This window comes from Stenella coeruleoalba, assembly GCF_951394435.1.
Source record: "Stenella coeruleoalba genome assembly, chromosome: 1".
Taxonomy (NCBI): Eukaryota; Metazoa; Chordata; class Mammalia; order Artiodactyla; family Delphinidae; genus Stenella; species Stenella coeruleoalba.
In genome coordinates, this window is record NC_137169.1 from 99651444 (window position 1) to 99665648 (window position 14205).

General features: G+C 37.3%; 1 protein-coding gene across 7 annotated transcripts in view; it reads right to left on the minus strand.

The window, feature by feature from the left end:
- The window catches only part of PHTF1 (putative homeodomain transcription factor 1), a gene marked incomplete at its 3' end in the record, with an annotated part of 61723 nt that overhangs the window by 27997 nt on the left and 19521 nt on the right, over positions 1 to 14205 (minus strand). For 4 of the 7 annotated variants that reach the window (XM_079944280.1, XM_079944281.1, XM_079944279.1 and 1 more), the window contains exons 4-10: positions 11149 to 11218; positions 10517 to 10675; positions 4704 to 4860; positions 3366 to 3500; positions 2014 to 2173; positions 957 to 1130; positions 780 to 869 (exon numbers count right to left, since the gene is read on the minus strand). In XM_079944280.1, the coding sequence (XP_079800406.1) occupies positions 780 to 869; positions 957 to 1130; positions 2014 to 2173; positions 3366 to 3500; positions 4704 to 4860; positions 10517 to 10675; positions 11149 to 11218 (945 nt within the window). Of the gene's footprint in view, positions 1 to 779; positions 870 to 956; positions 1131 to 2013; positions 2174 to 3365; positions 3501 to 4703; positions 4861 to 9151; positions 9432 to 9857; positions 9944 to 10516; positions 10676 to 11148; positions 11219 to 14205 lie in introns of those variants that run through there. The other 3 variants (XM_079944285.1, XM_079944283.1, XM_079944284.1) reach the window with 3 other exon arrangements.

The window sequence follows — 14205 nt, forward strand, 5'->3', positions numbered from 1 at the left end:
GACTATCAAAGAGGACTCCCTCTGAGAATTTATTGCCAAGTCATGGGGTTGTTCAAGTGAGGTGCCCTGGGATGGGGTGACTCTGCAAGCACATCCAAGGGCCCACTCTGGGTGCAGGTGTGGCTGGGCCTACTGACACACCCAAGTGTCCTCTACTCTAAATGTTGTGAGCTTGACTGTAGACCTAGTCACGTCCGGGGCCCAGCCACACAGGGAAAAGGGTAATCAGGCTGAGAAAAGGATGGACATTGCAGCTCTCCTGCGGTACAAACATAGATGTGAAAGTTTTTCCACAACCCCAGCTGCCTTGTCAATCAAAACAAAAGCCACCACCATCTACTCTCCTCACCTCTGAATTATAATGTCCCAAATGTACAATATTCCCATTAGCTTTCATGATGAGATTTACTGCTCCCATCTCTCAGGGGTCCTTTCTCAAACATCTGTCCCCATCAGCATCGATGCCACTTACAAAGGAACAATGCTTAAGAATAAACTGCATATTCCAAGTGAATATTAAGTAGCCTTCTCATCATCTAGGGATTGAGGAGTCTCTCTCTGGGCATCATCTACGATACTTTTAAGATTAGATCAAAGACAAAGAGCTCGTTCTCTTTCTGGGGGTGAGCAGTCATGTAAAAGCTTCTAGATAGGTAGACACATAGTTGGGGGCAGGGGAGGGGCAGGCAAATATACACACAACTTTAGGACAACCAATAAACAAAGGAATGGATACAGTTATTACACTCAAGAATACGCCTTGAAAAGGGATACGTTACCTGACTGAAGGCTGCCGATTCAAACTCTGATTCAGCCAGACTATCTGAATCCCGCACAACGGGACACCACTTGGAAGTGGTCTTCTTTACCTGCCAACACACGACAGGAAAACGTGTTAAATACCTTGTGACTTGGGAGTTAATGCCTATACTTTTATAAGCTAAAATAAAAATTACCTGAGTGTTTAGGTGCCTTGAAAGTACTGATTTCCTATTCTTAACTTCACAGCCGTTGTCACTTGAGGCCCCTTCCACGCTCCTCCGCAGTGTCATCATCTGTGTCCGGGCTTCACCATCATCCTCACTTGACAGATCATCTGAAATCCCATTGCCCAAACGCCCAAACGGCTCCTACAAAGAGAAGAGCAGTTTCCTCACAGGGGACAGCCCAAAATACTCCAGTTAGCCTATGTATAAAAACTAAGAAGCAGTAAAAGTAAACTAAACCAAAACTGAACAAACCTACCTATTAGTTGGTCTCAATAAAGAAAAACATTAAACTTTCTTGAAACTAAATAGCTTAAATGATGAGGCAGTATTATGTAGAGGTTAGAAGCACAGGCTTGAGTCAAACTCAAGTCTGAATCACAGCTCTTCTACTTATTAGCTATGTAACTGTAGGTAGGTAATTAAATCTCTCTGGGCCTCAATTTCCTCATCTGAAAAGCGATGATAATAAAAGCACCTATCTCACAGAGTTGTTGAAACAATTAAGTGAGTTACTTACTTGTAAAGCACTTAGAATAGTGCTTGGTTGCAGTAATGGCTCAAAAATATTAGCTTTTTGTAATTCGTAAATGCCAGTCTAACAAGTAAGAAAATATTTCAAGACTATAAAGTAAGAGTGTTGTTAGTTTTAGACGTAAAGCAGACGTAAACATCTATACCTAAACCTGGAAAATAGTTTCCCAAACCTTAACACATTATCACCGCCTCTCTGGAAGACGACACAGCAGCGTCTACACTAATCTGTTTATTGAATCTACCAGTCTCCTACTAAGGCTGGACCAGGGGCAGATGCGATAACAGGTTCTGGTCCTAGAAATTAGAAGAATAAGGTACAGTCTTCATGTTACTCTTCATGATGTTCTCCTTTTCACATCCTGTAGTTTTACATTTCAAATGACACAAATCTATTAGTACCTATTTTGTGTTTCTAGCAGAGTCTAAGAATAGAAAAATTTTACACAGGAAAGAAAAGACCTTGTAATACTTACTCTCATCTAAATCTTACCCTGCATCCCTTTTCTCCGTCTGAAAATTTTGCTTTCTCTCTTGTTTGCCACATTCTAATCTCTGGTCGACACTGTCTCTTCTTGATGATAGGAGGCAGACAACCTGAGTCATTGTCAGTCTCTGTCCCTTTGCTACATATTAATTTTACTCTTTTCATCCTATTTTTAAAAAAGGAAAAAAAGATTACTAGTTAGTTTTTTGAAAGTAATATCTTTCATGAAGTCACTTTCTTCTGAGGAGTACAATATATTATTCTGGAAATCAAGAAGATTCAGAAATTGTACGTTTCAGGCTTCTAGCTTGCCTAAGGGCATAGGAAGCCAGTTCTCTCTCTAGTCTCCAAAGACTTGGGTCAGTTAGTTGAGAGGAAGCCTGTTCTTTTCGATTTTGCAAGGAAGTGGGTCCACAGTCTTCCCTCTCAAACGCAATGCCAACCCCGCCCTCACATTGCCTGTTTGTGCCACTTCATAGAATGTCTTCCCCTCTCCTGTGCTTCAAAGCCCAGCAACTCTCAGCTCCTCCCTGACTCCTGCTGACTACTTCACCCCAGAATACGCACTCCTTCTGCTGAACTGCATGGCCTTTAGTCAGCATGATATCATTTATGGTATTTTTACATTTTTGTGACTGTATCATACCTGCTACTCTTACCTTCCTAATTAGACGGTAAAATCACTAAGAGGAATGCCCAGTGCCAGCACAATGTTCAGCACAAAAGACTCAAACGCTTCAACTAAAGAGTGTCAACTTATCTTTAGAAAAATTTGTGAACATACTTCGTCTTCAAAAACAAAGCTGCAAAAGCACTTTACTTTTGAGTCACAAAAATTAACATATGATAAAATAAGGATTTCTTCAAGTCATACTAGCGCTGCTACAACCGACAAAATCATGAAGGAGGTTGAATGTGTCTTGGACTCACTTCCCTTTCTGTCCTACAGCCCATCGACACCAGCCTCCTGTCCTGCACCCCACATCTAAAGAGGAATCAGCTCTCATACTGAAAAATACCTCATCTTTTAGAAATTCTTCATTCTCTCAAGATGTTGGCCAATATGACTTAAAATATTTACCCTTCAAGAGTATTTATATTTCCATAATCTTGTGGTCTAAAAAACCATTAAAGATCAAGCAGAATGACACTTTTATGGTAGTTTACTGGACTAATGGGTAACATGACAGACAGTGGTGCCATTGCAAATAAGCAAATCATTCCAGAACCTTTAAAAATCTCACCACAATGATAATATGCTTACACTGTGTATTCCTAAAACCTAATCAGATTATATACTATGTAAACACTAATGTGAACACAAAATCAAGTAAAAATTCCAATGTAAGACTTCCCACCTGCTGCCAAAGAGAGTCCCCCAAAAACCACCATTAAAGGGTGCAGATTCCAAAGTTTCTGTTCCTCTGGCTTTATCAGAGGAGTTATTTCCATTTTCTCGGCTCCCATCACCATTTACAGTTTTTCGTAATTTTCTAAAAAAAAAATATTTCAACAACTTTAGATTATTCAGGACCTTTTTCCGTCTCTACTCAGAATATCCCTACTGACTACTACCTGAAATTAAGTATAATGAACTTCATATAATGAGGATAAATTATACAGGAACATTTCTGACTTAAGGGCAAAAACAGGTTCCAGAACAAAGTGCTAAGTTACCATTTTGTTCATTCATTAAATAAATAGAAATGTCATTCAAAAACATAACTAGAAGGAAAATTTTCATATGTATGACCAATAGTCTTTTCAGGAACCACAGAAAGAATGAACAATTTCTTTAAATATGGATGCCAGAAATCTACCCATTTGGCACATTTAATCATGGGAACACAAAATAATAGCAAGTGATCAATTTTTTGATATTCTATGCAGTGAAAAGATATATCCTGTAAATACCAATGAGACACAGCACAATATTTGATTTCCTTAGAAAACATTAAATCAATTAAACTGAATTTTCAAGGAATATTCTTTCCTGGAAAAAAAAAGTTTTGAAAATAACATTCAAAAATAAGTATAAATATATTGAAATTCTTTGCACCAAATGAAAAAACCTTATATAGTAACTCCTTGGGGGAACAAAAATCTACAGATACTCTGAGAAAGATGACTTTTGTAAGATAATACCATGTATATCTAAGAAACCTTTAACAGTTCTAAACCCCACAAACGGCACATGATCAATAAAGACTAGACATGAATTCAATGTGTAGAAAAGTTAAATCTTTATTAAAAGTTTAGAACACTTAGAAATCCATTCTTTTTACATATTATTGAAAAAAGGTAAAAATTTTAGTAGCACTAACCTAATGTACTAAGATCCTTGTTTATAGTGAATTTTCACCAAATTTTGAGAAAATTATGAAGCAGAATGTTTTTCATTAAAATCATTATTTAAGGTAAATTTTGATAAGGAATAATACAGTATAGGAATTTTCCTTTTAAACAACGGTACTGAATGACAAACCCCCATCCCCCTTGGATTAAAAGTTCATGACAAGGTTTCTAAGCATCAGGGAGAAAAGTAAAAGTAAAGCATTTGGGGTTTTTTTTAAGCCAAAAAAATAATGAAAAATATATGCAAAAGAGGAAGATTTTGTATTAATTCACTCAAAGATTTTGTTCTTCAATGCCTCTCCCAGAACATACACAACCAAAAGTGTAATTTCTCATCTCACCTTCTTCTCCGATTTCCATTGTTTCCCGATGGCCTTGTTATCTGAGTAGACACAATTTGACAGTGGACAGTTCCCATGAGTAACATAAGGCACAAGGGTCCAAGTACTTCACTTACATTCACAATAGGCATCATAAAATAGAACACGAGTGCTATAACTGAAAAGAAGAGATTTCAAAGTGGAAAGCATTAGGGCTTATCTTTAAAAACAATTCTAATAACTCTACAGATTATTTCTCTAAAAATCTATCATTTAAAGAAGTATACAGATGAAAGCACATAATTTTCTACAATACAATCCACCTGCACATTAGCTGAGTGAAAACCTGAAGCCCTAGATCACAGAGCAAGTGAAGAATGATGTGTCCAAAGGATCTGCCTTTCTGGAAATATGACAATCTAGATATTCTGAAAGACTTTCCAGCACAAAACAACTAGATACTGTATAACCCTCTGCAGTACTGCTCTGCTCAGAGACCCAGTATTCTCCAGGGTCCAGAGTTATATGTAGCAATTAACACAGCTGCGATTTGAACCAAGGCAGCCAGGTTCCAGAATCCTTATTCTTTTTTTTTTTTTTTTTTTTTTTGGCCGAGGTGTGGCATGCAGGATCTTAGTTCCCCGACCAGGGATGGAACCCATGCCCCTTGCAGTGGAAGCATGGAGTCCTAACCACTGGACTGCCAGGAGTCCTTACTCTTAACTGTCATGCTACGTTGCCTCTTTGTATGTGAGGATGAAATGTCCAAAGAAAAAAGTAATGAAAGAAACAGAAAGATATCACAAATTATCTCCCAAAACTTCCAGATACAATTTTACAGATTCGTTCTTTCAGACTTTGACATAAAGATAATTCTTGTGCTATACAAACTTTTCTATGTGGAGAAAAATTAATTCCATTCCCTAATACCCTGATACCCAAACATAACAACAATAGCACCAAAACAATAAACTATAGACCTTGCTGACTTGTGAACATGGATATAAATTTACCTCTAAAAAGTAACACCATGAAAGCAGGGATTTCTGTCTATTTTGTTCACTGCTGTACCTAGATCAGTACCTGGCACATAGTAAGCACTCAATATTTGTTGAATGAATGACTGAAATACTATTAAAGTAAATTTGACAATACAGCAAAAGAATAATTCACCAAGATCATATAGGGTTTATGCTAGTAGGATAGTAGGAAATCTTTCTCAGAGCCTAGAAGAGTACCTGGCACAGACATGTTAGGCACTAAAGGAATCGTTGACTGAGACTTAACTGATGTAATTTAATAACTTAATACGATGTAGTTTTGATCGCATGCATATGTATCATCTCAATTGCCAATTGTGTAAAAGGTCTGTGTCCCTGATTCCTGGGAGGTAACCCTAAACCCTTGGAATTTTCCAAATGATGAAGTATCTTTGTTATTCATGGTGGGTCCCTTGGACCACAGAGGATAGTTTATGCCAATAAAATGACTAAGGATAGGAGTAGCCACACCAGAAAGACCAACTATGGAATTAGAGGGCTGGGGCTTTGAGCCACACTGTATCAGCCTGACCTTTGGGGAGGGAATGGGAGCTAAAGACAGAGTTTAACTCCTTGGCCAGTGACTCAATCAAACATACCTACATAATAAACCCTCAATAAAAACTCTGGATACCAAAGCTTGGGTGAGCTTCTCTGGTTGGCAATACCTTGCGCATACTGCTATCCCTCATGGATGGAAGGGTAACACATCCTTGAGGACGACAAAAACTTCCTGATTGAAGACCTCCCAGACTTTGCCCTATGCACCCCTTCTAATTTGTATCCTTCTGCTACAATAAAACTATAACGACAGCATTTTCCTGAGTGCTTTGAGTCATTCTAGTGAATTATTAAGTCTGAGGGAATGAGTGGGGGACTCTCAAAACTGTAGCCAGCTGGTCAGAGTAAGGGTAGCCCTAGGGACTCCCAAAGTAAGGCTGGTGTCTTGGGAAGGGATGTGCCTTTAACCTGTGAAGTCTGGTCCAACTCTAGTAGTGAAAAAGCATTCTATAAAAATAGACATTTGTTCCTGATTTGTAATTAATCTTAAATGCCCATCTTTTCTAAAATACTAGGAATATAAAAATATGTCCTTAAAATGCTAAAGAATATAAATAAGTAGTGCTCGCTTTGGCAGCACATATACTAAAGAATATATAAGTAAAATCAACATGCATCATATTAATGAAAACATTCTGAATAGGAACAAAACATTATGATCACTCTTACTGTTATCACTTAACACTGCTCTGAAAATGCCGACTAATGCAATACAAGTAAATGAAATGTATGAAAAAAGAGGAGACCAACTTTTCATTATGCCAACAATATGGTTGTATAATTAGAAAATCTGAGACAAGCACCGAAAAACTATTAGAAATAATAAGAGTTTAAAAAGTGGCTGGTTATATAACAATCTTAAGTATAAACTAAAGGCTTTCAAATGTAACAGCAATCACCAGTTAAAACACATAAAACAAACAAAAAAAGCCTCATACCTACAGCAGCAGCAACAAAAATAAAAACATAAAATATTTTTCTTTAATGTGGAAGCCCCCAAGCATCCTCTGATGGATGATACATTTAAACAAAATATGGTATATACATACAGTTGATTATTATTCATCCTCAAACAGGAAGGAAGGTCTGACACATGCTACAAATGGATGAAGCTTGAAGACATTATGCTAAGTGAAATAAGGACAAACACTGTATGATTCCACTTATATGAGGTACTCAGAGTGGTCAAATTCATAGAGACAGAGAGTAGAAGAGTGGTTGGCTGGGGGTAGGAGTAATTGGAGAGTTATTGATTTATGGGTACAGAGTTTCAGTTTGGAAAAATGAAAAAAGTTCTGGAGATAGATGGTGGTGATGGCTACCTAACAATGTGAATGTACTTAATGTCATTGAACTGTACACTTAAAAATAGTTAAGATGGTAAATTTCATGTATATTTTACCACAATGAAAAAAATATTGAGTTTAACAAGATCTATGCAGGCCTTATAAGAAAAAAAAATTCCTACAAAGCTTTACAGAAAGATATAACAGAAGACTTGATTAAAAGGAGAGATATATCAGGCTTCCCTGGTGGTGCAGTCGTTAAGAATCCTCCTGCCAATGCAGAGGACACAGGTTCGAGCCCTGGTCCAGGAAGATCCCACATGCCGCAGAGCAACTAAGCCCGTGCACCATAACTACTGAGTCTGCGCTCTAGAGCCCGCAAGCCACAACTACTGAGCCCGCATGCTACAACTACTGCAGCCCGTGCGCCTAGAGCCCCTGCTCCACAACAAGAGAAGCCACCGCAATGAGAAGCCCGCACACCACAACAAAGGGTAGCTCCCGCTCACCGCAACTAGAGAAAGCCCGTGCGCAGCAAAGACCCAGTGCAGCCAAAAATAAATAAATAAAATAAATTAATTAATTAAAAAGGAAAGATATATCAATTTTCTCCCCATTCCCTCCAAATATATCTATATCTATATTTTGTAGTGGGGAGTGGTGAGAACGGAGTTCCAATCCAAATTCCAATTTTTTTTTTTTGGTCTTTGATCATGATAAAATAATTCTAAATTATTTTGCAAAGAATAAGCAAGTAAGAACACCTAAGAGAAAATGTTGAAAACCACAGAATAATAGAGGAATACTTGTCCTGCTCAACATAACTACACATTAAATAGCTACAGTAATTAAAGAAATGTGACACAGATATGAGAATAACCAGACAAACTGATGGTGCAGAATATATAGTCCGGAAATAGACCATGGTGTATACGAAAATTTAATATATATAATTTATCTCAGTAAGAAATTCTTTAATAACAAACATGTGGAAAAATATTTAACTTCACCCTTACAAGTGACCAAAGAAATGCACATTAAACAAGTAAAGTACTAATTTTCGTATATCAAATTAGGTAACAATTTTTAAAATTATGATAATGCTAAGATTGTGGTAAAACAGAATCCACTACTTTCCAAAAGAATTATGTCACCAGCAATTTCACTATATGCACTAAAAGCCTTAAAACGTTTACATTCTTTGATCTGTTAATTCTATTCCAGAGAATAAATTCCAAAGAAATAATACAAAATTTGAAAAATTTTGTTCATGATGGTATTATTAAGAAAGAACTAGAAACAACTTAATGCTCATTACATGGGAAGAGTTATGTAAATTATGGTACTTTTATATAATGGACTATAAAGCAGTTATTAAAAAGTGTTTACGTTAAATCCTTATGATAGACTCATACAGACATTAAAATGATAGTTTGAAATGATGGTGTGTCCACATGATGTAATATTATGCAGCAACTAAATGACAGTTATGAAAACAATTCAAAAAAACTGACACAGATAAAAGAAAACAAAAATCACCCCAAATCCTTTCACCCTAACCCAACCTTCACCTTTCACCTACTCTTTGTTCTAAGTCATGTCTGTTTGCTCAGGTATAACCATATCTACGCTGCCCTCTTTCAGAAAGTGTTCCTGGTAGGCAATGGAGTATATTAAAGAGCATACACTGGGCCCCTGCACATAGTGAAAAGAGAAAAAACATCAGGTAGTGACGTGTAACACAGAAATTAACACAGACTTCTGTGACAGTGACTGAGGGGTGGTTCAACTACTTAGAAAGTTATAGACAGGGATGGCCTTTCTGTGAAAGTTACATCTGAGCACAGATCCTAAAGATGACAGAAAAGATAGCCACATGAAAAGCCTTACGATTGTTTCAAACGGAAAGAAAAGCCCTGGGTGAGGAATAGAAAAAGGCCTTATGCCTAGAGTAAGCAAGGAGGAGAGTGGTAAGACATGGCATCTGACAGGTTAGCAGGGGACAGATAATGTAGGGCACTGGAGGCCCCGGTGAGGAGTTTGGGTTTCTATTCCAAGGGCAATGAGAAGTCACTAAAGCGACTTAAAAAAGCAGGAAAATGACATGATAGGGTTTCCATTTCAAAAGATTTCTCTAATTGCTGTGAAAAGAGTGATGGGCAGAAAGAAAGCTCTGAGTAGATGCTATTCCAGTGATCTAGGTGAAGGGATGGTGGTGCTGTGGACTATGAAGGTGGCAGCAGAGACTGGGATAAGTAGCCAGGACATATTCTGGAGGTCAAACTTACAGACTTGGTGACAGATGGAATATGAGGGTTGATGGTAGAGTAGAACAGGAAGACAATTTTTCGCTTGAAAACTGGGTAGCTGATGGCATCATTTAATGAAATGGGATAAAACCTAAAGGGGAATAAGACCGTATAAAAGAAAAGATTGTAAAAAAAAAAATCAGGAGTTCCATTTTGGATATGATTAAGTTCAAGATACCTATGAAATCTCCATATGGAAATGTCCAAAGGAAGTTGTATTTACAAGCCTGAAGCTCAGCAGAGAGATCTGGCCTGAAAATATAAATTTGAGAATCACCAGTATATCAATTATATTTAAAGGTACAAGGCTTGATGAGAGTACCTAGGGAAGAGAAGAGAATCCCGATCCAACCTAGAGGTAATCCAATATTCAAAGGTCAGACACAGGAAAAGTTTGAAAAGGCCTGGCCAGTGAGACAGGCAGAAAGAAATTCAAGAGAGAAGAGTTAGACAATCATGTTTGCTCTCTCTGAGCAAATAAATTTGAGATGATCTCCAAATGGTGTATGTCCCTTCGTTTCTTTGTACGTGAAACCATCAAATGAAAGGGTAAATGTAAGAACAGTAAGGTCTGCATGATCTGATAGCAACAGCGGCAAAAAGAAACTGTCATAGTTTATCCCAACTCCTCCAATTACCTTGCATGAGGTAAAGCAGTAGCAGCCAAACAAAGATTCTTAAAGAGGTAACCTGAATCCACCAATTGCTGAAAAAGGGAAAAAATACAACTCGAACAAGCCCCTTCCGAGTCAGAGATGTCCACGGAATTTCAGGTTTGGCTTTGGCAAATGTTGAGCCTTTAAATATACAATAAAACAAAACATCAAACATTTATGTACACTAGACTAATGCCCACTTGTAACACTATATTAAAAACAGGTGAGAGCAAAAATCAGCACATAACCTGTTCAGTGAAAAAGAATCCTCTTCGATGTTCATTATATATACTAACTTCTTGTCTCAATCACTAGGACAGGAGCTCAAAATAAGTCAGGCTTGTTTGAACGGTATACATATATTTTTCTTCATTACACAGCAGCAAGTCTCCAAGTTCATCTCTTTCACCCTCATGGAAACCACATAATTTACATAGCCACACAGTATAAAGCAAAGGGGAAAAAATGCTAAAGCCTGAATGATGCAGGAAGAACACTACTTTGGGAAATTAAAGTATACCATCATATAGGGAAGATATCCAAAAAGAATCTTTAGTACCACTATGAAATAACATAATGATATACCTAAGAAACAAGCCAACTTTAGAACTCACCTCTGATTAAGTCAACATCAATCAAGTCTGCCTTTATGTGACCCATCTTTTTTGGTTTGTTTTTGAAGCCCTAGAATAAAACAAAACAAAAACCAGAAATAAACAGCATTTTAAAAGCCCTTTTAAAACAAAAGCTAAATTTACCTTTCTTTTTCTCTACACCTGACTCCCTTTCACTGAGTACACTTTAATCCTAATGCTCCTTAAAGGAACCTGTCATTAATATTTGTTTTAGTTTTTAGTTTTATCAAGTAATGCATGCACACACTTTTATCACCTTTAAAAATAATCAAACAGTACCAAAAGGTCAGTAAGTGAAAAACAGGTAGTCCCCTGAGCCACCTTACCTCTCCTCCCAATTTCATTCATTAAAAACAAATGCTTTCATCTTTTTTTAGCTGTTTCTCTTGATATTTACTTACATAGGTCTAAATAATATGTTTATTCTGCTATTTTTCAATTTATTGATTTTAAAAATCACCTATGGGGCTTCCCTGGTGGCACAGTGTTTGAGAATCTGCCTGCTAATGCAGGGGACACGGGTTCGAGCCCTAGTCTGGGAGGATCCCACATGCCACGAGCAACTAGGCCCGTGAGCCACAGCTACTGAGCCTGCGCGTCTGGAGCCTGTGCTCCGCAACAAGAGAGGCCGCGACAGTGAGAGGACCGCGCACCACAATGAAGAGGGGTCCCCGCTCGCCGCAACTAGAGAAAGTCCTCGCACAGAAATGAAGACTCAGCACGGCAAAAATAAATTAATTAATAAACTCCTACCCCCAACATCATCTTTAAAAAAAAAAAAAAAAATCACCTATGAACTCCTAATATAGTATATGAGAATTTAGCTTTCTTACAGTACTAATTCTCACCTCCTCACTTCCACCCCAAAAACATATATCCTCACAATATAGTCAATTAATTTGTGACAATAATAATATAATAATAATCAGTAGAGTATGATCACTATGAAATATCATTCCTTGTTCACTCTATTTATATGCTTCCTTTTATATGCTTCCTTTTAGTCTATGAGGTCAGTGAAAATATTTATCAGTTTCCAAATACTCAAATGCCAGAAAATTAATCAAAGTCCTTTTTTTTTCCTTAAAGAAAAAAAATTCCTGGAAACCCCCTTCCCAGGACCCTCTTTCTATCTTGCTGCTGGAATTGGACTAGCTGCTCTCTGGGCCTGTTGCATGGCTGTAATCCCAGAACTGCTCACTCTCATCCTGACAATCCCCTTCCCCCCTCTCTGTGGTAAGTCCTTATTTGCTGTATCCGTATCTTCTGGGAGCACATTCCTTCCGTAGTTTCCTGAGAAAGGGGTCACAGAAGACAGTGTTTTCAATCCTTGCATGTCTGAAAATGATTTCATTCTACCCTTATACTTGATTAAAAGTTACCCTAGATGCAGAATTCTAAGTTGTTAATAATTTTCCCTCAGGAATTGAGACACTGTTCCATGGTTTTCTAGCTTCCAATGTAGCTGTTGCAAACTCCAATGCCATTCTGATTCCTGATCCTTTGAATGTGAATTGTTTCCTTCCTCTTAATCCTCACTTTATTCATGGTGTTCAGAATGATGTGCCTTTTTTTTTGACAGAAGTGACATTTATGATAAAACATGTATTTTGTTTTATCACATAATTATATGCCTTGATTATGAGTCTTTTATCATCTATTGTGCTGAGAATCCCTTCCATATAGAAATACATGTCTTTCAGTTTTAGGGAAGTTTTCTCATAATTTATATTTAAATTTCTTCCCTTTTAAGACTTTTGACTTTTCTCTCCTATTTTCTACCTCTTTTGTCTTTCTGTTCTGCTTTCTAGAAATTTCTTCAAATTCTTCTATTACATTTTTCATTTTGATTCTTTGGGTTCATTCCTTTCTCTTCTCTTTCATCCTGGAAGATTTCTTCAAATATCTAGTAATCATTGGCTGTCCACTTATATATTAGAATGAGGAGTTAAAACCTGATGGACATTTTATTTCAAGGTATATACCCAAGAGAAAGATATATAAATTTCACTAAATAATGTGTACAAAATGTTCCTAGAGGAATTATTTATAAAAGCCCCAAATTGGAAACCACCCATCAACAACAACCAGAAATTGCCCAGCGGTAGTAGAATGGATAATAATTGTGGTGCTACAGTGAATAAACTGCAATTATGCAACAACATGACTGGATCTCACATACATAATATTGAACAAAAGAAACGTAACATTGAACAAAAGAAATTAGACTCAAAAGTGTATGTATTGTATAATTTCATTTATGTAAGCCTCAAAATAGGCAAAACTTAACCTATGGTGCTGCTATAGTAGTAAGGATACAGGTTACCTCTGTTGGTAGCAGTGACTGGAAGAGCATGTGATGGGGAGCTTCTGTGTTACTCCTAATGTTCTATTTCTTGATCTGAGTGTTTATCACATGGTTATGTTCAGTTTGTGAAAATTCCTCAAGCTGTACTCTTATCATTCTGGGGTGGGTGGGTGTGAGTAGAAGTCCCCCACTTTTCAAAAGTTTGCTTTACACCATTTCGCTTTTACAAAAGACCTACATTAGTATCTGTCTTCGCTAACCGAAAAAAATCCAAAGAGGATTTTTACTTTTCCAAACAAAGATGAAGAGCATAAACAGCGTTCAGTGATCTCAGGGAGCTCTGACAGAGACAGCACACACCCGAGCAGGGAGAGCAGCACCACCAGGCTCCTTCCCCAGGAACACACTCAGCATCTCAGCATCAAGCCCCCACAGCTTTGAAAGGTGTCTGTGAGCATCTGCATTTCGATGTATTTTGTGCATCTGTTAGCAAGATGTGTCCTATGGTAATTGCTTCTTCACAATTGCCATTTCGGCTTACGAAAAGTTTCATAGGAACACTCTACTTTTGGATAATGGGGGAAACCTGGTAACTCATATTCACTGAATATGTTTTATTTTATTAACACATAGACAATGGTTTTACAGGAAAAACTCGGGATTTGAAAGTCATGATAACCTTGCTGTATATTATGACTCAAAAGCAAATTTGTGAATTATCTTTTGTG